General features: G+C 34.4%; 1 protein-coding gene across 1 annotated transcript; it reads left to right on the top strand.

The window, feature by feature from the left end:
- Positions 1 to 193: 193 nt before the first annotated feature.
- LOC128991436 (protein takeout-like) lies at positions 194 to 22,816 on the top strand. Its single transcript, XM_054414307.1, has 6 exons — positions 194 to 301; positions 14,661 to 14,753; positions 15,588 to 15,735; positions 16,536 to 16,669; positions 20,287 to 20,436; positions 21,248 to 22,816. The coding sequence occupies exons 1-6, from the start codon at positions 241 to 243 to the stop codon at positions 21,448 to 21,450; spliced, it is 789 nt and encodes a 262-aa protein (XP_054270282.1). The 5' UTR covers positions 194 to 240; the 3' UTR covers positions 21,451 to 22,816.
- Positions 22,817 to 23,649: the final 833 nt, after the last annotated feature.

The following is a 23,649-nucleotide window of genomic DNA, read 5'->3' on the forward strand; positions in this document are numbered from 1 at the left end:
ACTTCTACCACCGTTCTAGCGCCGAGCCAAAGAAGTAGTAGAATTTTTATTTTGCAAGGAAAAGAAATTTATTGCAACAACAATTCGTGGTACCGAATCTTTCGGGGGACTCTAAACTTGGATCTGAAGTTTGGTCGCGACGCTACGGACGATTGTTGCAGTGTGGACGGTCCGCGGTTGTGAGTGGTGTTTGGTGTTTAGTGTTTAGTGTTGGTGTTTAGTGCCCCGTCGACCTCCGCCATGGCAGCGTCCTACTTGCTCCTTGCAGCTGTCCTCTCTACATCACAGGCTCTTAAACTACGTGAGTACAACTAGCATACATACATGTTTACATATTATCCACAGACAATTTTGCACTATGTAGTCAGACTATCCGATGTGTTATAAAACGCGCGCGTTGTATATGGCTAATTGTAGGTTGAAGAGTATGATTGATAAAATATTTGAGATATTCTATTAATGCTTTGAATTACGTGTGTACAAAACTTGATGGAATTGCGCAATTAAAAAAATATTATCCTAAGGCGTAACTTACTAGCTGATAAATATACTATATACACAAAATTAATTAATAATTATCACATTAACGGATCAGAAAATAATCAAATTAAGTAAATTCATCCGCCGGAGCCATACATAAGCCTAAGTTTAATTTAATATCCATCCAAAAAATGTTGAGTGCAGAAACTTAAATACTTTAATGAATGGAGATGTGTAGGATGAGTGCGCACTATGATCGCGCCGATCTTGTAGTCTTGTTAAGGCCGACATAATGTAACAAGATAAATAACATAATATAACAAAATGTTTTAGATAATTGCTACAAGCTACTATGCTGCTATTTAATATTTGTCAATTTGTACTTAAAATTGAAGAATTAACATTTTCGTTTGGTTTCTTGTGTCTAACGTATTATAAATCCATATAATTCATCTGTAGTATTTGGAGGTTTTATATGTTAACAATTAGGTTTTCTGCGCTGTTTTGCTCTTATTATTTATGATTTGGAATGTAGCACCACCCCTAGTTTATTAACAAAGTATAAACAATAAAACAATGACTCAGTACGGTTTCAAACATTAGCAAATCTTTCTCATAATTCATTTTACACTCATCCTTCAATTTGTTATCTTTGCCTCAAATTGAGCCAGTGTTGCATCTTAGAATAGCCTAATAGGCATACTATGATTGATAACTGATGTAATTTTGATACTAAGTTTAAAATCATGATGATTACATTCGTGCTCATACATATAAATAAATATAGACTAAAGTCGTTTCAACAATATGTCCAGGCAAATGTTATTATAACAGATGCATGGGTAAAACACCGTTTGTTTACAACAAAACCAGTAGCGCAGGTTTTCAACCTAAACTATATTTACTCTGTCAAGTTGGGTAATTAAACATGCTAATTACCGATAGAAGCAACAAAATAGAGTTTTCTCCAGACCAGTTCAGAGGCAGCTTTACCTTGCAACGTAGATGGAGGTAAAACTGTTTATATCTACCTCATTAGGTAGACTGTTTGACAATTTGCTGTATCGTTCCGTTATAGACATGTCAAAAGCAGAATATCCCTTAATTTCAATCAGTATCGAGAGACTTGGTGCACAAACTTGATGAATAGATTATTCTCGTCTTTACACTTGCTGGCGTCGACAGATTTGACGTTTCAATAGAGAGCACAATTATTTATAGGTTTACTGTTACCAACAAACTTACTCTACATACACACTTGAAAAGTAAGAAATTGCCTTGGATTTACTATAGGTAAATACTAAAATACTAGCCGTATAAACTGAATGGATAACCTACAATGTTTGCTGTACAAACTTGAACAGTAGAATATTCTCTCTGATTTACAAATGCTAGCTAGTACCAATACATTTACTGTTTAGACCTGGAAAGTAGGAATTATATATTCTTGTATTTACGTTTGCCAGTATTATTACCTTTCAGGAAATATGAAAACATTTACAGAGAACAATTTAAAATAATCAAAACCATTACGCATTTATAAAATGTGTTAGGGATTATGTCAGCGAATTAATGTCTGAGGCTACTGAAGCATTGTACAACTACTTATGTTTAAAACTAGATAGCAGTAAAGGATTTGTTCGATGGATAATAACATTGACAAAAAGAATTCTTTTTGTCTATGATAATACTAACAAAAGTATTATATCATATGTGGTGGTACCAATAAACATGCGTAATATTATTAGTTTATTGTGCTTTTAAATTTTGTTCACCGTACGTTAAATGACAAGAATTAATCGATGAGGGTTCTCAACTATATACAATGTGTGTAAATTAAGAATGAAAACAAATCTGTATTTTTAAAAACGAAATGGATAGAAATATTCTGTTTGTGGCATTGATTGTTGATGTTCCGTAAACTTTTAAATCAAAAATATTTTTTAACCCCCTAACCTTGACTTTTTTCAAATAGCTACCCCTACTGAGTGACCCCTCGTTTTGAACAGTTTGTCAAGATTAATACAATGACACAAACCCGAGGCAGATATCTCACCCCTAGCCGAAATGGCAGGTATTCCATAATTTAATTTATGCAAAAAATCACCAGTTTCACTAAAATATGAAAAATAAGTCCATTTTTTACAGAAATAGATCTATCTTTTTTAAATAGGCCTACCCTAACAGGGCGGGGGTAGAGTTGACTTTTTAAAATAGCAACCCCTCATTTTTAAGGGGTTGTCTCAAGAAATATAGTGACGCAAAACTGAGGTAGATATGTGAGGTATTAAGACGCTCACCATTCGGTCTCCTACGACATTCCAAATTTGAATCGGTGTAATGGGCGGTGCTCACATAATTCAAATTTTGGAATACCTACCATTTTGGCTAGGCGTGATATATCTACCTCGGATTCGCTTCATTATATTTCTCTTGACAAATCCTTCAAAATGAGGGGTCACTCAATAGGAATTGCTATTTGAAAAAAAACGACACCCCCAACCCACTACCCTGTTTTGGGGGTAGATAAAAACATATTTTGATGTAAAAAATTACGGAACCTTTGTTAACAGTCAACGCCACACTCAGAATATTTCTATCTATTTCGGTTTAAAAAATACAGATTTGTTTCAAGACTTAATTTACATACTGTATGTCTCGAGGATATTTTTAGTTATAGTATAAATTGAAAAGTTACAATATGGAGGAGATAAGAGCAAACATATTTGATTCATCGCAGGCTGTATAGGCCTTATATTATCATATTGCTGACTGTATTGTACAGTACATGATGTTAGTCCCAAATACATAATTTATCGCAGCACTCTGTAAAAATTGAAAAATAAATATATAACACTGAAAACAAATTAATAACACTCTCCAATACATTGGTCAGCTCGTTTAAATATATTCTATAAAATAGTTTTACTACCAGCTCATTTGAAATGTAGAAACTGAAGAACATTCGCGCTTACCTGATCGATTGTTTTTACCATTTTAGTTTAAGACCTTAACATTCTATAAGTGTATACATAATTTAATTTAGCTCCTTGAATAAGGTTTTCAGTTCGTGTCAAAATTGCCAAGTCTAAGTCAGCAAGCCAACCTTCTGTCATTCAAGTTTCTCCTCATATTTCATCAGAAGCCATTACCGCTTTATCGTGGTCGACCTCTTAACCTATTTGCTAATTGTTTAATCTGACACGACCGAAAGGTAGCCCAATCAAATTACAATTCTGAATAGAAAAAAATTATTAACTTTCTAACGAGGGAGTTTTATGAAATTTATCCGAGAGTGGAAAGATTTGCTGAACAACCTACCAGCTACCATGTTAAGCTGATGGAACCAGTTTCCAACTATGTGTAGATAAAAATATCTTGTACATAGTTTTGTACGAATTCTTCGAAATTAATAAAAAACGTAAACTTATTTGCAGAAATATCAGTTATGTTATCAAACCAAATCTAGGTCTCTAACCAAATTGAACGAGAATGTTTTACATGCGTTGGAGGCTCTAGCAATCTATTTTTTATTGGTCTTAAAAATACGACCTACAGAAGTAGGCTATGTTACTGTATACATTTTATAAGCATAGACCTCAAGGTCATATTGCTTGATCCGTATCATATTCTCACTTGTCTTAAAGCGTCGTTTGCAACCCACATCGTTGGTACAAACCAAAGCACCATGGTGACAACCAAAGCCCCATGGTGACAACCAAAGTACCATGGTGACAACCAAAGTACCATGGTGACAACCAAAGCACTGTGGTGCAAACCAAAGCACCATGGTGACAACCAAAGCCCCATGGTGACAATCAAAGCACCATGGTGACAACCAAAGTACCATGGTGTCAACTAAAGCCCCATGGTGACAACCAAAGTACCATGGTGACAACCAAAGCACCATGGTGACAACCAAAGTACCATGGTGACAACCAAAGCACCATGGTGACAACCAAAGCCCCATGGTGACAACCAAATCACCATGGTGACAACCAAAGCACCATGGTGACAACCAAAGCACCATGGTGACAACCAAAACACTGTGTTGCAAACCAAAGCACCATGGTGACAACCAAAACACTGTGGTGCAAACCAAAGCACCATGGTGACAACCAAAGCCCCATGGTGACAACCAAAGCACTGTGGTGACAACCAAAGCACCATGGTGAAAACAAAGCCCTGTGGTAGAAACTAAAGCAACCCGAACATTGTGGTTTGGGTTAAAGCGAGCCCACTTCATGCGGGCGAACTGCATACCACTTGTTCATGATAAGAAGGTTTTAAGGACTTATAACGTACCCATTGTGCTATAAAGTTTTTTTGTCGCAATATTTGATTCTCTATGGACTGTTGTATATGTTAGCTATAGTTCGGCCGCTTAGAAAACGCGCTAATGCTAAACCAATGCTGGAGGAGGTCGTTTTCTAAGCGGCCGACCTATAGTATCAGGTTATATTGTAGGTAATGATGTGATGGTCACTAGGTTGTCAGTTAGAATGTATTGTGTCTCATCATCAGTATATACACGTATCGTGAGGTAACAATGTTAGTCATGAGACAAATGTTGACAAAACGACCACCTACAACACTACAGTATATGATACTCAGTAGCCTGTTGTATGTGTTAGCTAGTATCAGGTTATATTGTAGGTTAGGATGCGATGATCACTAGGTTGTCAGTTAGAATGTATTGTGTCTCATCATCAGTGTATACACGTATCGTGAGGTAACAATGTTAGTCATGAGACAAATGTTGACAAAACGACCACCTACAACACTACAGTATATGAAACTCAGTATCCTGTTGTGTGTTAGCTAGTATCATGTTATATTGTCAGTAATGATGTGATGGTCACTAGGTTGTCAGTTAGAATGTAGTGTGTCTCATCATCAGTATATACACGTATCGTGAGGTAACAATGTTAGTCATGAGACAAGTGTTGACAAAACGACCACCTATAACACTACAGTATATGAAACTCAGTATCCTGTTGTGTGTTAGCTAGTATCATGTTTACACAATACCTACCAATACCTACCTTTTATGACCTTTACCAATTTATGACCTTAACTATATTAATAATCTAATGTTATGGAAAGTACTTGGAATATTTGGTAGTATGGTAATGATGTGATGGTCACTAGGTTGTCAGTTAGAATGTAGTGTGTCTCATCATCAGTATATACACGTATCGTGAGGTAACAATGTTAGTCATGTGAAAAATGTTGACAAAACGACCAACTACAACACTACAGTATATGATACTAAGTAGTCCGTTGTATATGTTAGCTAGTTTCAGGTTATATTGTAGGTAATGATGCGACGGTCACTAGGTTGTCAGTTAGAATGTAGTGTGTCTCATCATCAGTATATACACGTATTGTGAGGTAACAATGTTAGTCATGAGACAAATGTTGACAAAACGACCACCTACAACACTACAGTATATGATACTCAGTAGTCTTTTGTATGTGTTAGATAGTATCAGGTTATATTGTAGGTTAGGATGCGATGGTCACTAGGTTGTCAGTTAGAATGTAGCGTGTCTCATCATCAGTATAACGTATCGTGAGGTAACAATGTTAGTCATGAGACAAATGTTGACAAAACGACCACCTACAACACTACAGTATATGATACTCAGTAGTCTGTTGTATGTGTTAGCATAGATAAAAGGAGTGTTAGTTAGTATCAGGTTATGTTGTAGGTAATGATGCTATGGTCACTAGGTTGTCAGATAGAATGTAGTGTGTCTCATCATCAGTATATACACGTATCGTGAGGTAACAATGTTAGTCATGAGAAAAATGTTGACAAAACGACCACATACAACACTACAGTATATGATACTCAGTAGTATGTTGTGTGTGTTAGCATAGATAAACGGAGTGTTAGCTAGTATCAGGTTATATTGTAGGTAATGATGCGATGGTCACGAGGTTGTCAGTTAGAATGTAGTGTGTCTCATCATCAGTATATACAAGTATCGTGAGGTAACAATGTTAGTCATGAGACAAATGTTGACAAAACGACCACCTACAACACTACAGTATATGATACTCAGTAGTCTGTTGTATGTGTTAGCTAGTATCAGGTTATATTGTAGGTTAGGATGCGATGGTCACTAGGTTGTCAGTTAGAATGTATAGTGTGTCTCATCATCAGTTTATACACGTATCGTGAGGTAACAATGTTAATCATGAGACAAATGTTGACAAAACGACCAACTAGAACACTACAGTATATGCTACTCAGTAGTCTGTTGTATGTGTTAGCTAGTATCAGGTTATATTGTAGGTAATGTTGTGATGGTCACTAGGTTGTCAGTTAGAATGTAGTGTGTCTCATCATCAGTATATACACGTATCGTGAGGTAACAATGTTAGTCATGAGACAAATGTTGACAAAACGACCACCTACTACACTACAGTATATGATACTCTGTAGTTTGTTGTGTATGTGTCAGCTAGTATCAGGTTATATTGTAGGTAATGTTGTGACGGTCACTAGGTTGTCAGTTAGAATGTAGTGTGTCTCATCATCAGTATATACACGTATCGTGAGGTAACAATGTTAGTCACGAGACAAATGTTGACAAAACGACCACCTACAACACTACAGTATATGATACTCAGTAGTCTGTTGTATGTGTTAGCTAGTATCAGGTTATATTGTAGGTTAGGATGCGATGGTCACTAGGTTGTCAGTTAGAATGTATAGTGTGTCTCATCATCAGTTTATACACGTATCGTGAGGTAACAATGTTAATCATGAGACAAATGTTGACAAAACGACCAACTACAACACTACAGTATATGCTACTCAGTAGTCTGTTGTATGTGTTAGCTAGTATCAGGTTATATTGTAGGTAAGGATGCGATGGTCACTAGGTCGTCAGTTAGAATGTATAATGTGTCTCATCATCAGTATGTACACGTATCGTAAGGTAAAAATGTTAGTCATGAGACAAATGTTGACAAAACGACCACCTACAACACTACAGTATATGATTACCATTACTATTGAATACTGAGGTCAATATTGTATGAGTAGTCAAAGACGATGCTGAGTATATTATTAGTTATATTAGTATAGGCGATATGAAAATGTATGTTACTAGCCTCTCTACAATAATTGATGTCTGTTACAATTGCCAGTGCTTTCCTTTCATTACTACCAATATAAAACTGCCTTTATGTTAGGATCCAACGTGGGTTCAACTGACTACGCTATTACTGATAATTGTATTTTTTAAATAACCTTTTCCGTCATAACTTTATCACTGACTGTGATATTTATAAGCGTTTTCTTACTACCTACCTGACGAAATCGGTATCGGTAGGTAATGGTTTTACTTAAAATTAAACTAGTGTTAACTTTCGTAAAAATTAGTAGAATCAGTGAAATTCCACTACACAACTATCTCTTCGAAATATTTAACCTCGAGTAATATTTTACAGTATTTTTACAGAAGCAGTAATTTTCTTTGAAAGTGCCAAAGATTTATTCTAAAATAAATAAAAACCACATTTTGTAAAGCGAATGTTTGAAAAATATTTTTTCCTTGTCATTGCACGCACTGTACAGTATTTGAATTTTCACCTAGTAAACATTTGATTTATCCTATTTAACAATACAATACCAAAATACCCCCGTGCAGCAAGCCTGCAGACTATGCGAATTTCCATTTTTCTGGCTGTATTTCTACTAAAACATTCCCTAAAAGTTTTCAGATTTATTTTCTATTTAAATAACATTAAGTTAATTTTAATGAGTACTTAGGTTTGCTGCTACAGGGAAGGTATTGTATTGTGTTTTTTTTTTAATTGAAATGTTGATTGCGAGTATGAAATAAACACAATTGACACATTTGATTAAAGTATACTCATAAACAAGCAAACTACAACCTTTTTCCGTTATATAACATGTTTTTTTTATTCTCCATAAGAATAACATGGGAATTTTAAATTTTATAATCTTTGAATTATCTCCGTAACTGTTTGGCATACAACAACGCTTCAATATATAACATTACTTCTTTTTTTAAGTTCTACAAAATGGTTTGAAAAGAAATTGTGAAATTTTGTGTTTTTAGGGTCAAATGGGAAAAACCAATTTTTACTCCACAAAACCCCCGTTCATAGTCGGATCATGTTGGTTCGCGAACTCGTTCGAATAAACGTAGTTTTACACGTTATCGTACCAAATTTCATCAAAATCGGATTCTTTATGCTCGAGTTATCGCGCTAACGGACACATAAATATCTGTGGTATAAGCTGCAATATGGCATTTCAAAATATACTGGTTTAAGTATCCAATTTAAACATTTCAATAAATGCATTCATTATTAAATGATCAAGTGTATCATTCAACTCCATCATTGCATAAATACAACACTAAATATAAAATTGCTTACAATTATTCCAGTTAATATGTCAGATATCGAAATTGCCAATTAGAGTGTAATAAAAATCATTGCTTGATTAACGAATTACAGTTTTAATTATGATGAACACTAATTAAACTGGATTCAATTACTGTATTGAACGGAGTTATCAATCAACCTCAGGCATTGTCACAATTAATTGTTACATTAGACACAATGCAATATTAATGTGAGCATTGTGATATAAATTTGGGAATGTCTAATATAAATCAGCCTATACATAGCAATGCGATGTTCAAATCCAGGGAATATCTTTTACCTTTGATTGCAAAATTCAGATTTTTATCAGTGTTTTGATTCGTCAGTTTAAAGTCATTTGAACTATATTGATGGATGAATTTTAATTGCTTCAACAATAGAAGAATACAGTTTTATATCCAAACTGTATTCTTTTTATCATCATTCACTAGTATTTAGAAATTTTCTACATTTCCACTGTGTGTCAGCTAAAACGAATAAACATAGCTATCCGTGGCAATATACCTTAATTTCATTGCTGCATGTGTCTAAGCTGTGTTGTATAAATTAAAATTAGATTAATTTCTGTCCGTGTAATATTAAAATATTATTTTTATACATTTCATAACGCACTCTTGTGACGTATTATCTCGGAATATAAAAGCTATATTCATTTTGAGGTTCATCAATACATAGTGACATTTTTACAATCAACTGTTGTTTGACCTCGCATGAGACTACTTTGTAGGAAACATAATTGATCAGTAGAATCATTCCCCCACATGCCCCAACAATTACGCGTTGCAAGTCTTTTAACAGTTTCGGCAGTTCGATGCAAAACGAAACTGCAAAATAGAAGGAGAATTTGAGTTACCAATTAGTTTCAGTGTGGCGCCAAACGAATGACTTTGGTAGCTGAACTGTCTCACCTGTGACCTCACAGCTATGTCAGCTGTCACAAAACACCGTCGGAACTGTTAAAGGTAAATGTTAGGAGTTTACCGGTAATCTGGGAAATAACGGTACAAGCAGCTTAAACTATTCAGTTTCTACAGAAGACAGAACATTTCATCCCGAAGTGTCTCTTACCATCAGTTGGAAGCTTAACAGATTGTTGATGGTCAATTTAGAAGCGTGAAACCGATACTCTGTGAAATAAGATTGTATCATTGAGTTTGTACAATGTCTAGAAGGGATATTTCTCCCCTGAGTATGAGCTATTAGTCTACAGCTGTGTGGCCGAACGTTCCTTTTGTTGGCCAATTTGACTGATCCAAAAAGTAGTCTGAAACATAGACTCATAAGCAAATTTCAGTTTCTACAATGTCTGAACATTTCCTCCTGAAGATCCCCAGCCACCTAGAGCTGTGTAGCCGATCAATGGAAAGTAAATTGAGGATATTGAGGTTACCAACTGACACAGTGACTTCAGTTATGTAACAATGAGTCAAGCAGTGGATCTGCAAGCTGAGCAGGTTTGCAGTTGCCTCACATATACGGAACCGCCTCAGATTTATCTCGGTTCGTCGACTCCAGCCTAGTTAGTGGTTCGACTCGCATTCTACAGTTTATATAAACTGTTAAACACCAGTCCAACCTGTTCGACCAATTAGTTTGACCTTGAAGAGTCTTCGATTTTTAGTGTGTTGCACCAACCGCATTTTCACCTGTTTTGAAATTGATTGGTTTCAAGAGGCACCAAGACTTGGTTTGAATAATCTGTTTACAATGTATAGTTGATATCCTATATTGTGGTGTACTTAACTATACATCGACACTAGCATTCCCAAAAATATGGAATTGTTCCAAAACTCAAATTTACTCCAAATTCAAGTTACAGTAACAATTTTGCAAAAACTATATATAAAAGATCTGTCAATAATGTTAGAAACGTAGAATAAAGAATCAGTTGAACTCGACTAGGCCGTTGATATAATTATTATCAAGTGTCAACGATGTAGAATATTGAACGATATGCAATATTATCTTGGCGGATAATTCTGTTCGTCTGTGAAATTGAATTCATAAAACAATGGGTTTAGTGTTATCCGCTGTTTACTGTATTGTCGGCCTAACGGGGAAAGGGAAAACGGTGCAGATTGTGTAAAACCTTGTAGTTTATAGCTTGAAATCACTGCTAACGACTCTTAAAAATTTTTTAGAACTGGAATTAATTTGTGTGGACTCTCTTATCCATAAACTATAGGTGGAGTAGCTATTACTCTTCATGAGTAGTAAGTAATTAAAACAGTTAATATGAAATTTGTACCATCGTAGAGTCATAAAAAAGGCTTTAGACTGAGATTGAAATAAAATTGGAATAAGCATATTTTTACTTTTTCAGAGAGAAAAAAGTTAAAAATAATTTCACAATAGAAAAGATCAAACTAATTTGTTAAATAAAGTTTCTTTAGTTTGTTAGAAATAAATTGTAAATAATTACTTTTCATTTCTTGCAATTCTCCTTAAAACAACATAACGTCTAATTTTTCTTTACCAAAATTGTCAAAATACTTCTGAAAGTCAATGTGAACATATCCACAAAAAAGACAAACCGTTAGTAATTTTATATATTTTCAAACACATCTTGTTATTTTTTATTTACGAACTATCCTAACTAAATCAGATTACAGGACGAACAAAGAGTAGTACTTCATTAGGGTGTACATTGCAGACTAACACAGTTCATTTGCGAGGGAGAATTTGGCGGGACTGGTGGTGTTTGTAGAAGTTACACCGTGTGGTCGCAATACCAATGAGTAACGCACGTGAGGCAAGATTACCTTGAACCAACCGACATGACGAGCCTCATAAATAGGCATGGCATATAGGAGACATGGTGAGACCCATCATACATAGGACAGGTGATTTCGAGCCATATTAACTGACACGCATAAAGAACATATGGACCGACTTATCTTGCAATACTTAGGCTATATGATTCATGTCTAGACCCATTGATTGACAAACATACAGAACATATGGACCGATTCATCTTACAATAAATACATGAGTAAGTGACATTGTAGAAATGTGTAAGCCTCAACATGAGTTATGGTAAGCCTCATTTACACACATACATGAAGACTATATGACCAGGCTCAACTTACATTAAATACATTAGTTATGCCGGGACCCAATAATTGACATACATGGAGACTATATAACCAGACTCATCTTACATTAAAAATAAGACTAGAGTTAGTAGATGGAGGAAGAATCATGTTGTACGCTGGAGCAAATTAACATTTTAGTTAACATATTTTCATTACAGTATTTCAATGAGCGGTCTAATGGGGAATCGATAGATTAAAACCTTAAATTTTTATTTATGGGTCTAGGATTTATTCCTATGGTGGATCTAGTCAATGAACAAGATTTTTTAAAGAGTGCACAAGCGAACCGAAAGTCCTTACACAAGTAAGTATTAAATATAGATACTCTATTGGAATGTTTCTGTTGTGTAAAAATATTATATGGGTTTGATTTCTGGATATCACAGACATTTCTTTTTTACGAAACAATGTTTAAGTACTGCTAACATGTGACTAACGACTATGACTGCTATACTACGACTGCTCTGCGTTGTAGTAAATTAAAACGAAGCTTTTCGGAGTAGCTTTGTTATAAAACAAAGTCAAATAAATTTACAGGTAACAAATATTGCCATTGAGTTTGATTTTTATTTGGTTAAAGCTTTGTGTAATCGTAAATACTGCATTCAAACATACAATCATTAGCTAAGTGAATTGTTAAATACCAACAGTTCTCTGCCCACATTTCATGTTAATCCATGTGTTTCGCCTGAAATAAAATACAACTTGTTTTGGCCGTGTAAAGATCGACAGTATTTTACACAAAAGGTAAAAGGAATTTTACACATTTATAAATATTCGCTTTGGATTTCAGGATAAAGTAACATAAATAGATAATAAAATCCAATCTTCTGATATTTAATGACTGAAATGTTTTGGATCGCTGATTGCTTTCTGAGGTTGGCTGTGAAAATCAATGATGCATTTTCATAGCGTATTTGCACTTGCAATTGTTTAATCAAAAAATTCAATCAGTTTTATATGCATTCTTCATTGTAGGCTACATGAAACATCAAGTTTTACTTTTTCTAAACGAAACACTGTACTGTCAGTACCGTTCTTTTACGCCGGTTATGTTAGTGCAGCAACCTGCAACGTAGGTACGTCCAGTTGTCACATTTATAAATAATCAGGCTCCAATGGAGCTATGAGTTTTGTTATACAGTACAAGATAGAATTCAATGTTGTGCTAGATCTTTTCACATAATGAGCTCGTAATAATGGATTCTGTTAGTTTTTTTAATATTCTATTTATTATATCTTATTTTAATACATTTAATAAGAAAATAAGGCTACTGTGAGGCATTTTAATCAGTGTGTATATTGTTATTTTGTTTTGTTTGTTGGTAATTACTTTTTTTATGTTATTTCCCAATTTACTTAAAAGTTGAGAAACTAAATGTTTTTAGCACGGTAACTGTGTTTACCTCCATGCGTTGCACCACGTTAATCTCAGCCACATTGTGTTTCTTGGAGCATGATATTCATTGACGTGCATGTCACAGCGTGTCATTCATAGAATTGAATGTGTTCGTTGAAGCATGATCCTCATTGATTTGTTTGCTGCAGCATGGTACACTCAGAATTTTTTTGTGTTTGTTGGAACATGATTTTCATTGACGCGTATGTCACAGCGTGTCATTCATAGAATTTTTTGTGTTCGTTGAAACATGTTACTCATGGATTTGTTTGTTGCAGCATGTTAATGTCAGACATTTTTTTGTTTGTTGGAGCATGACATTCATTTTGCCGTGCATGTCATAGCGTGTCATTCACAGAATTGCTTGTGTTCGTTGAAGCATGATCCTCATTGATTTGTTGGCTGCAGCATGTTAATCTCAGACATTTTGTGTTTATTGAAGTATGACAGTAGTTGACGTGTATGTCACAGCGTGTCATTCATAGAATTGCTTGTGTTCGTTGAAGCATGGTCCTCATTGATTTGTTTGCTGCAGCATGTTAATCTCAGCCATGTTGTGTTTGTTGGAGCATGATTTTCATTGACGCGTATGTCACAGCGTGTCACTGATAGAATTGCTTGTGTTCGTTGAAGCATGATCCTTATTGATTTGTTTGCTGCAGCATGTTAATCTCAGCCATTTTGTATTTGTTGAAGCATGACAGCCGTTGATGTGTATGTCACAGCGTGTCATTCATAGAATTGCTTGTGTTCGTTGAAGCATGGTCCTCATTGATTTGTTTGCAGCATGTTAATGTCAGACTTGTTTGTGTTTGTTGGAGCATGAGATTCATATTGACGTGCATGTCACAGCGTGTCATTCACAGAATTGCTTGTGTTCGTTGAAGCATGATCCTCATTGATTTGTTTGCTGCAGCATGGTACACTCAGACTTTTTTGTGTTTGGTGGAGCATGATATCATTGAAAATTGGATAGAAGATAACAGAAGTTGTTGTATTAATAGTCAAAGATGATATCCATTGGTACGTATGTCACAATGTTTCATTCATCATATTGTTTGTGTTTGTTGCAGCTTGTTAGTATCAAACCTTTTTGTGTTTGCTGGAGCATGTCATTGACGCGCATGTCACAACGCGTCAATCGCAAAATCATTTGTGTTTGTTGCAGCATAGTACACTCAGACTTTTTTGTGTTTGTTGGAGCATGGCAGTCTTTGACATGTCATTCATTATATTGTTTGTGTTTGTTGCAGCGTGGTACACTCCAGCATGTAGTCGTAACGATCCCAATCTCAATGACTGCGTGGTCAAACACGGTCAGCAGGCTATACCGCACTTCATCAACGGTAAGTGTATACAGTATACACAATATCACAGATTATATATAATCATATACATATGACGTAAATCAATACATTTACTATATTGAATAATCGTTTCAGTTTTCAGACAACAATGCTTCAGTTCAATTTAGAACTTTTCTAGAACTTAATGAGTTTTCAACTCGATTCAAATATTAGTTTACTCTGCGGGAATGTTTAATTGATTTACGTGTGGGGTTTTTATCAGAATTTTAATTAAAATGATATTTTGAGCTCTGTGAGTTTGTCTTTAGTGATAAAATTACCTTACCAATCGATCTTGGAAATATAAAAATAAATGAGGAAAACAATTTTCAATAATTTAAATGCATTTATAGGCTTTAATTTTAACAAAGGTGAAAAACTAAGTAACGAATAATAAATAATTTAACCAAGGTGTAAACACGGCCATCTATCAAATAGGCCCTTTCTTGATGTAGGTCTTAAGCCAATACTTCATTTAGGCTACGTGTGAACTGTATTCTTTTATGAAGGTGATCCGCTATCTGTTTGATTACTTTAATTTGGTTTACTACAATTGACAAACATCGAGACCAAATTCCAAATGTCTTTAAACCCACCATTTGAACGAAAACCCACCAAATATTTTGTTGTTCCGCCATTTTGTTATGATTGATCATGATCAAATTGAGGTGATATTTTAAAATGTATCATGCTTGTCGTAGCTGTGTATATTCAATTTTGTATCGTGTTCCATCGTATGGTACATAAATTCACGATAACAACCTCTTCGTAGGACACCCTGTATATTGTATTCCTATCTATCCCAGCCCTAACATAACCCTGTACATGTTGCAGGAGACCCTAAGTACCGGGTGCCCAAGCTGGACCCTCTAGTGATTGACCAGCTGGCTGTGAGGCAAGGCACGAGGCAGGTCGGCATCAACCTCATGGTCAGAGAGTGCAAGATCTACGGCCTCAAGAATGCACAGTTCATCGCTGCAAGGTACCCTCCATATCTTCCATTGTGGGCTTACATGCTACATAGCTGGAATGATTAGCATATTCATCCATGGAACTATTTGACTAAGTTATTGAGTATATTACAGTCGTGTTCTATTCGTGGTACTCTGGATTGCGATGCCAAGTGATGGATTATTATAAGAGGAATAAATCCAATTTTCTGTAGATTTATTGTGACATGGAATTAATAATCCATTGATGCTTTAAACCGTCCAAGTAAAAAGTGCCCAAGAACGGCTGATAGGATTCTTATTCTTACCAAGCACTGTTATTGATTGGATCTCATAGACTGTTTTTTTCCTCACAACGATTGTACTTGATTATTTGCAATTACCTAATCATCTCCATCTTTTAAAGTCTTTACCAAATTAGTCTGCCAGGGAAAAATTCCTGATGGTTTCACAAGGAATTATTTCACTTCCAATTTCTATATATTGGATCAAGTGATGATCTTCTATCAGAAATATGATTAACCTCTTTCTCTAGTGTATGAATAGCATTTTTCAAATATAGGAAATCTAGTAAATCCTACTATTGTTGTGATTTATCAGTATTCTCATGTAACTATGTATTCTCATGTTATTGCTAGCTGAGCATTCTTGGAGTGAGTTGTACACTTACTGAGGATCATTCCAGCACCTTACGAATTCAAATTCCATTAAGAACATGAAACTGAAAAATAAAGCAACATCTTTTTGACAGAAGCACAGCAATTAGTTCTCTGATTTAGTTTAGGGATTGAACTGCAGAAATGGATGCATTCTAATTTACAATTTTTTTCAGAACGGACTTGAAAAAGAGACACATCGAGTGGGACTTCAAGTTTCCCTCGGTTTTCATCCGAGGCATCTACAACATCACTGGCCAGGTCCTGATCCTGCCAATCATGGGAAACGGACACGCCAACATCACAATCAGTAGCTACATTACTATACCTTTTTTATTTTACTTCTATAATCTTAATCTAAATAATGATAAGAAAACATTGTTTGGTTGGTCTTGGTACTAAAAATCCATGACGTTATTCTTTATTGAGGATGACAATGTCTGTTTTAACGAAAAATGATGAATTCAAATAAGTTTTGATGTTAAACCCTCATGCTTTCTTATTTTCGGTCAAATTTGAGGATTATACCACACAATTTAATTTTTAGTTTTATTCTTTAAAAGTAGAAATCTGACAATGTAGCGAATAATGTAGATTTATAATGTAATTGTGTAATCGTGTCATCGCATTTGAAAAATTTATTTAGATTCTTGACTATTGTTGTGTCGGGTGGCAAATGAAAAGAATATCATAAATCAGGAACAAGTAGTTGCATAGCTAAAGTTTTGGGTTGTTCGCGTCGTGTTGGATCGTGGAATTAGTAAATTTAAATAAAATAAAATCCAATCGAATAGCCTTAATAGCCCAAAATTCAGGGTGTGTTATAATTCTTTCCACCTATGTGTCAATCAAATGGTTCTTTACCTACAAACACGTTAATATGAATTCAAGAAAGCTAATTTAAACTAGTATTGTGAAAGTGAATGTCATTTAGACTAAAACTTAAGCTGTTCCCGTTTAGTCACATTACACTTAAGCTTATTTCTCTCAGGAATCAGTTTCCAAATTAATTTCCATTAGTGTAATTTCAAAATGTATCCGCAGGTACGGTTGGCAATTAGAAAAGGATACCGAAGGATTTCATTTAAAAATATATACTAGATTAAGGGATTAGTGAAAACTAATCTATTTATTTTAATTTAACAAATTATAGGCTACATAGCCCAGATTACATAAATAATAATAATTAATATGTGTCAACTTTCCTCAATGTACCTTTTACATTTTAGGTCGCTTATATGCATAATATTGGCAAGGCATTAGTCCAAACCAATCTAATGGTTATGTTGTTTAAGGAATTGCGGAAGCTTCAATTTAATGTAAATACACCCAAGTTACACCCAAGTTTTGATATGTTTCGTGATCTGAAATGTGACCCCATATTGAGGCGGAGATGAACCTAAACATGAAGAGATACCGGTAATCGTAGAAACTGAAAACCACAAATATGCTTAGAGTAGTTAGAAAGCAAAACTATCAATCGAAACTGTCCAGTTAAAATGAAATCACAAAAGGTGAACTCAAGCTCAACCATACTCTTTCCCACCTGAAGATCGGGTCAGATTTCAGATGCTGAAACGAATTGAAACCCAAGCCTCATATGTGATGTTAAAATTTGAAGCAAAAAACGTAGAACAATCTGTTGAGATGGTCAACCAACCAATGACAATATTTTGTGTCAAGTGATGAACAAATCAGCTTTTTGCCACGGTACTGCATCGATTGTAATTAATATTCAGCCCGATACACTAGTACCCTCTGGTGAGATGGTCCTGAATTTCATAAATTTTCATGGATTCAAATTTTTACATTAAATGGGAAGTCCATGATTTTACTAAATCAGTTATGGAAATATTTCATTTTATGTCATCCACAATGAACTTGGAACGAAAAACTATTACGATGCAAAACTTGTTACCTAGCAACCTTATCTCGTATTAAATCTCATACAGTAGGCCTAGAGTGTTGCATTGAGAACGACGGGTCATCTCTTCATTATACTGTTCCATTAGCTAATATGACGAGAAAACGCCGCTTGGGTCATGATTTAATTTGCTGTTTGAATTCATCAACATATCTGCATGCTGTATCAGCAGCTGATATCATTTCCTGCACATGGCTATCATCTGAGTTGCAAAACATTCATTGTTGATGATATTTAGATATTGAAGGAATCATAAGTATAAATTGTGTAAAATGGTTTATAGGTTCTATTGATGAACGTTATAAAAAACTGGTCAATAGTTTACAAATTTTATTAGAGTTATTTTAACACTATACCGAACTATTTCAGTTATTTTGTTTATTTGAGTTCAAAATAAGGTGTGACTTTTTAATCTTGAAAACACTCAACTAAAAAAAATCCTCCACTCAGTACAAACATAAACCATAGGTCTATTTACGTTGCCTTATCGACCCAATTCTCTGCCCCAAAGCTTTAAGCGTTGTGAATTGGTGCTCTGGGAACAATTTATTGATTTGATCCCTTATGAATGGAAATACAGCTACACTATTTACTCTTTTTACTTCCCTTGAATATTAAAAACTACACATTCGTATTACAAATAAAATATTAAGAATAAACTTTTATTTATCTTAGATACCTTTGGTTTCAGAGGGGTCGCCGGAATTTTATCCCCCTGGAATTTTACCCCCTGGGCAAAGCTGACGTCACTATGACGTAGTAACCTGAGTGGCAAAAAGTTTGTTCGCGGCCGGAATTTTACCCCCGCGGATTTGGAAGTCTAATGAAAATAGTCAGAGCGTGATTAATTAGATTAGCGAAAAAACCGGAATTTTACCCCCTGTCCATATAACTAGCGTTTAGGGAACTAAAGATGTACGGGCCGGATTTTTACCCCCGGAATTTTACCCCCTGGCTGATTTTAGAAATTGAATGATTGATTTTCTTTTCTGTTTTTAATTAATTGTAAACATTTCATTATTTAGTAGCCTATCTTTATTTATTTATTTTGTAATCTCAACTAAGTAAACAGAATTCGCTGTTTTATTTTGATTATATTAACCAACAGTTGGCTTCAAAGATCGAATCCTGACACTCGAATCTCAAAATTAATATTAAAACCCTGTTCGAATAGTTAATGTTACATATAAATTAAGATAGGCTACTTAATAATAAAATGTTTACCATTAAATTAAAACTGAATGACGATAATTAATCATTCTCACTAATTTATATCTGGCCAGGGGTAAAATTCCGGGGGGTAAAATTCCGGGGGGTAAAATTCCGGGGGTAAAATTCCGGGGGTAAAAATCCGGGGGGTAAAATTCCGGGGTAAAATTCCGGGGTAAAATTCCGGGGGTAAAATCCGGGCCGTACATTCTAGGTTTTTATAATTTGATGTGTTCTGATTAAACTCACAACCGTGAAAATATATGTTTAATTCCGCGTTTAATCCATCGAGCTGATGTCGCGAAACTGAAAAGTTCGCGCCCGGAATTTTACCATAGATTAAACGAGTATGTTTAATCTATGATTTTACCCCCTGGTTTGTGACATCACGTTTGCCCAGGGGGTAAAATTCCAGGGGGATAAAAATCCGCTACCCCTTTCAGAGACCACAAGTTATGTTTATGATCCGTACGTAGGCCTATATGAGTCTGATAACATGAGAGTTTTCCTAAAGATTTTTCATAGGATAAAAGTAATTGGTGAAGCTATTACTATACAAATTGAAGGAGCACGGACATTAAAGTAAAGAAAAATATTGAGCGTAACCATCACCTAACACCGTACCTTTCAGGATTTAACAAAATAAATGTATTTTGTATGCAAACTTAACACTAGCGAAAATTGATATTAGTTGAAGAAACCTACTATAGTTGAATACTTAAAACTATAGATACTAACGCAGCAATGATCATTAAGACGTTAATGTGGTCTTAAACAACATACGAATGTTACAGATGATCTGACGATAACATACAAGTATGACTGGGTTCTGAACAAGAAAGGATCCAAACACTACATGAACTTTACCAAGAGTAGTCTGGACTTTGACATCGGGGGAGCATCATTCTACCTGGAAAACCTCTTCAATGGGGACAAACTGTTAGGTAAGTTGATCAATTCTGAATTCTTCTAACTCTTCCTTTTTAACAACGATAAAACATAGATTAAGCATAGTATGCTTAATTGATGGATAAACTGTAAGTTGAGTGAGTGGAGAGCGAGCTGGTCTGGTGGTAGGGCGTGGGATTTCGGTCTCGAGGTCCCAGGTTTAAATCCCGCCCATCACCACTAGATTTTGTCCAAGTGATAATGCCACAACCAGTGTCCTAACCTAGAGTAATGTGATACAAAAAACTAAGAGCTTCGTTTAAAATATTCCATAAGTTAACTTATGAAACTAAAACACATTTTTAATATTAGAGAATACAAAAATACATATTTCATGTTAAAAGGTAAATGTTAAGTAAAATATTAGAACTTTAAAATGATCTGGTTTACTAAATATGGTTCTACTTTAATTGAGCACCTGTTGGTTAATAAAGAATGGTGAAAATATTGTTAAATTATGGTTTGTTAATGTAAATCCCCATTAGAAATATTTTGAAATAAATTTAAGAGCAATGAGAGTGTTGTTAGTATTTTGGCAATAAGTTTGTTAAGGTAAATAATCAACAGGGGTTAGAAAATATTGGCAACAAGTAAATATCAGAAAGTCGAATAAAATTAAAAATACATCTCTCTTTGTAGGTTATAATATCACAACTCTATTTTTAAAGAGTTCAATAGCAAGACATGCTATCTCTCTCCATTATTGCGATTCCCAGCTATGATGGAAATAATTAATAATTAAGAATTGGATTAAGAAAAATTTTCTATCAACCCCTTTCACCACATCTCACAACCATTATTTTATAGGTGAAAACATGAACTACTTCCTCAACCAAAACTGGCGAGAAGTGACCAAAGAGCTCGGGCCGGCTATAGGAGAAGCTATAGGCGAGGTGTTCCGACTACTACTGACTAACATCGCAGACCTGGTACCTTACGAGTACATCTACCCTGACACACCCGCCAATACTACATCCACCACCACGAGCAAACCAGAGAAGGGGCCTTGATGACGTGCTGCGCATAGGAACGAAACGTTGTGTGTACAGGACTGTGGGACTTACAGACCTGACGATGGAAAGAATAAATAGACAGATTAGAATGCATTTTGTGAGAGAAGAGACAAGACCAAAAAGAGCTCTCTAATATAATTTTTCATTGTACTTTAAGGGGGAAAAGTATTTATATACATTTTTCGTCCTATGTCATAAGAAATTAATAATTGTAAATTTAGGAAGATTTTATTTATGATACCAAAATGGTTATATCTTCAATTTGAAACAATTTTTTAACAGCCAACATTATATCGGTAAATTATTTTTGTGAATTCAGTAATGAAAAATTATCATAAAGTCTACTTTGAAATTATCAGTAATGACAAATCCTGGTTGAGCAGAAGGAAATTGTAAAAAATAAAACATTACCACGTTTTATTTTTTCGATTTCCTTATTTTATGTATTCCAGGGTTCCTCTAAAGTATTGGACAAAACTTAAATAAGGTTTGATATAAAATTAGGTTCTGCAACTACTGTATACGCTATTGGCAATTCAATAAAGGTAGTGCAATAGCCGGCAGAGCAGCTTAGCGTCCAAGTGAAAATGTTTTATTCATGCGTTTCCATTATACATTAGTGACTCTACAAATTCTTTTAACTTTAATATGTTCAGTGAATTCCAAGATTTAATGTTTTAGAGTCCTAAAGAGGATTTTCCTTTTCACATTACTTGTCTTTACATTTAACTTTTATCATTGGTTATGATTCTTAAAAAAGAGGCTAGCATTTTTGTAGACATTTTCATAAACCTCCGGATAATATTAGATGGAGGAAATAATAATGATGCCAAGAATTATCACTTGCAAATCATTGAACAAGAAGTCATTGTACTCACGTGTGTTTTTTCAAGGTCAACCTTGACTATCATTATGACTTGGTACAACGTATTCATCATTATGTACGTATTCAAAGTAGACACTTCCGCATTCTTTTGCACCTCAGCTTAAATACTTTTATTATATTTAGTTGCTAATGTTGAATCAAACTAAAACACGAGCTATTCAACGCTTATAAACTGAGTTCCAAAGGAAATAGATAAGTTAAATAATGCATAGTTGCATTAACAATACTAATCTGGTTTGAGAAAAAAATACATAAAATATAACTATTTTTTATTTTTTTTTATTTACGGCTAAGAGTAATAAATATTTGTCGATTGTTGCAAGGCATTAATGTTCCACTTTCATCAGCTGTATAATATCATGAAATCTTATTGTACAGTAAGCTTTATTGTATTTATGTAAGGTATGTATATTTTACGAATAGTGTTAGAGTAAACTAGGATAATATGTGCTGTAAATGTATTTTCTATGAATATACTTATACCACAAATAATTGTGTTTGAAGGGTAAAATTTTGTGTATCCCTTAATTCTCGTTATTATTGATCTGTTTAGTGGAGAAAGATTGTACATGGAAGTTGTTTCTTTTCCAGCTAAAAAATTTGATCCAGCTAAACCTTAATGGGCCACACAACTTAGTTAACTTTTGAAATATAATATTAAAATGACATTTGGAGGAGTGGATGAGTATTTTTACGACTCTTTGTAGAAAGCCTAACACAATTAATCCTCCTTTTTAGCCTTACATTATTAAAAATTTGCTTAAATAGTTAGTAACTAACTTTTGATCTATGGTTTCAGATTCTACACAAAAGCTGCGTTTTCAGTTCCACTTTCAATATCTAATAGTTTTTTCATACATCCATCTAGGCGGTAGGATTTTTGCACACATGGGTAAGATTTTTTACAAGAAAATAATACTTCTGTTTTTAATTTGGAAAAATTGACTTACTTTCTCACTCACAAAAGTTTAAGGACCGTAATACATAGGAAAAAACAGAAATATAAAAGCAATCACTGCTAAAGATATTAAATGCAGCAATTTAATTCTAAGAACTGTAGTTTGTTCCAGACAATAAATTAAGAGTATTCTGATTTAAAATACACATTTTGGGCAGAAGGAATGCCAGTCTCCTTGTTTCAAAAGTAATTTTATAGACAGTAGCTAACATTTTAATTAGTATGATTTTGTACACTACGTGCATTTCATTGGTGAACATTCATGCGAACATAATTCTTGTAATCGATTTGTTCGTTCTTATTTTCCCGAATAAATCAACTACCCAAATGCATGTCCTAGTATGCACTTATC

The sequence above is a fragment of the Macrosteles quadrilineatus genome, unplaced genomic scaffold (genome assembly GCF_028750875.1).
Source record: "Macrosteles quadrilineatus isolate MER2022 unplaced genomic scaffold, UCM_ALF_1.0 Scaffold_4__1_contigs__length_99947679, whole genome shotgun sequence".
NCBI lineage: Eukaryota > Metazoa > Arthropoda > Insecta > Hemiptera > Cicadellidae > Macrosteles > Macrosteles quadrilineatus.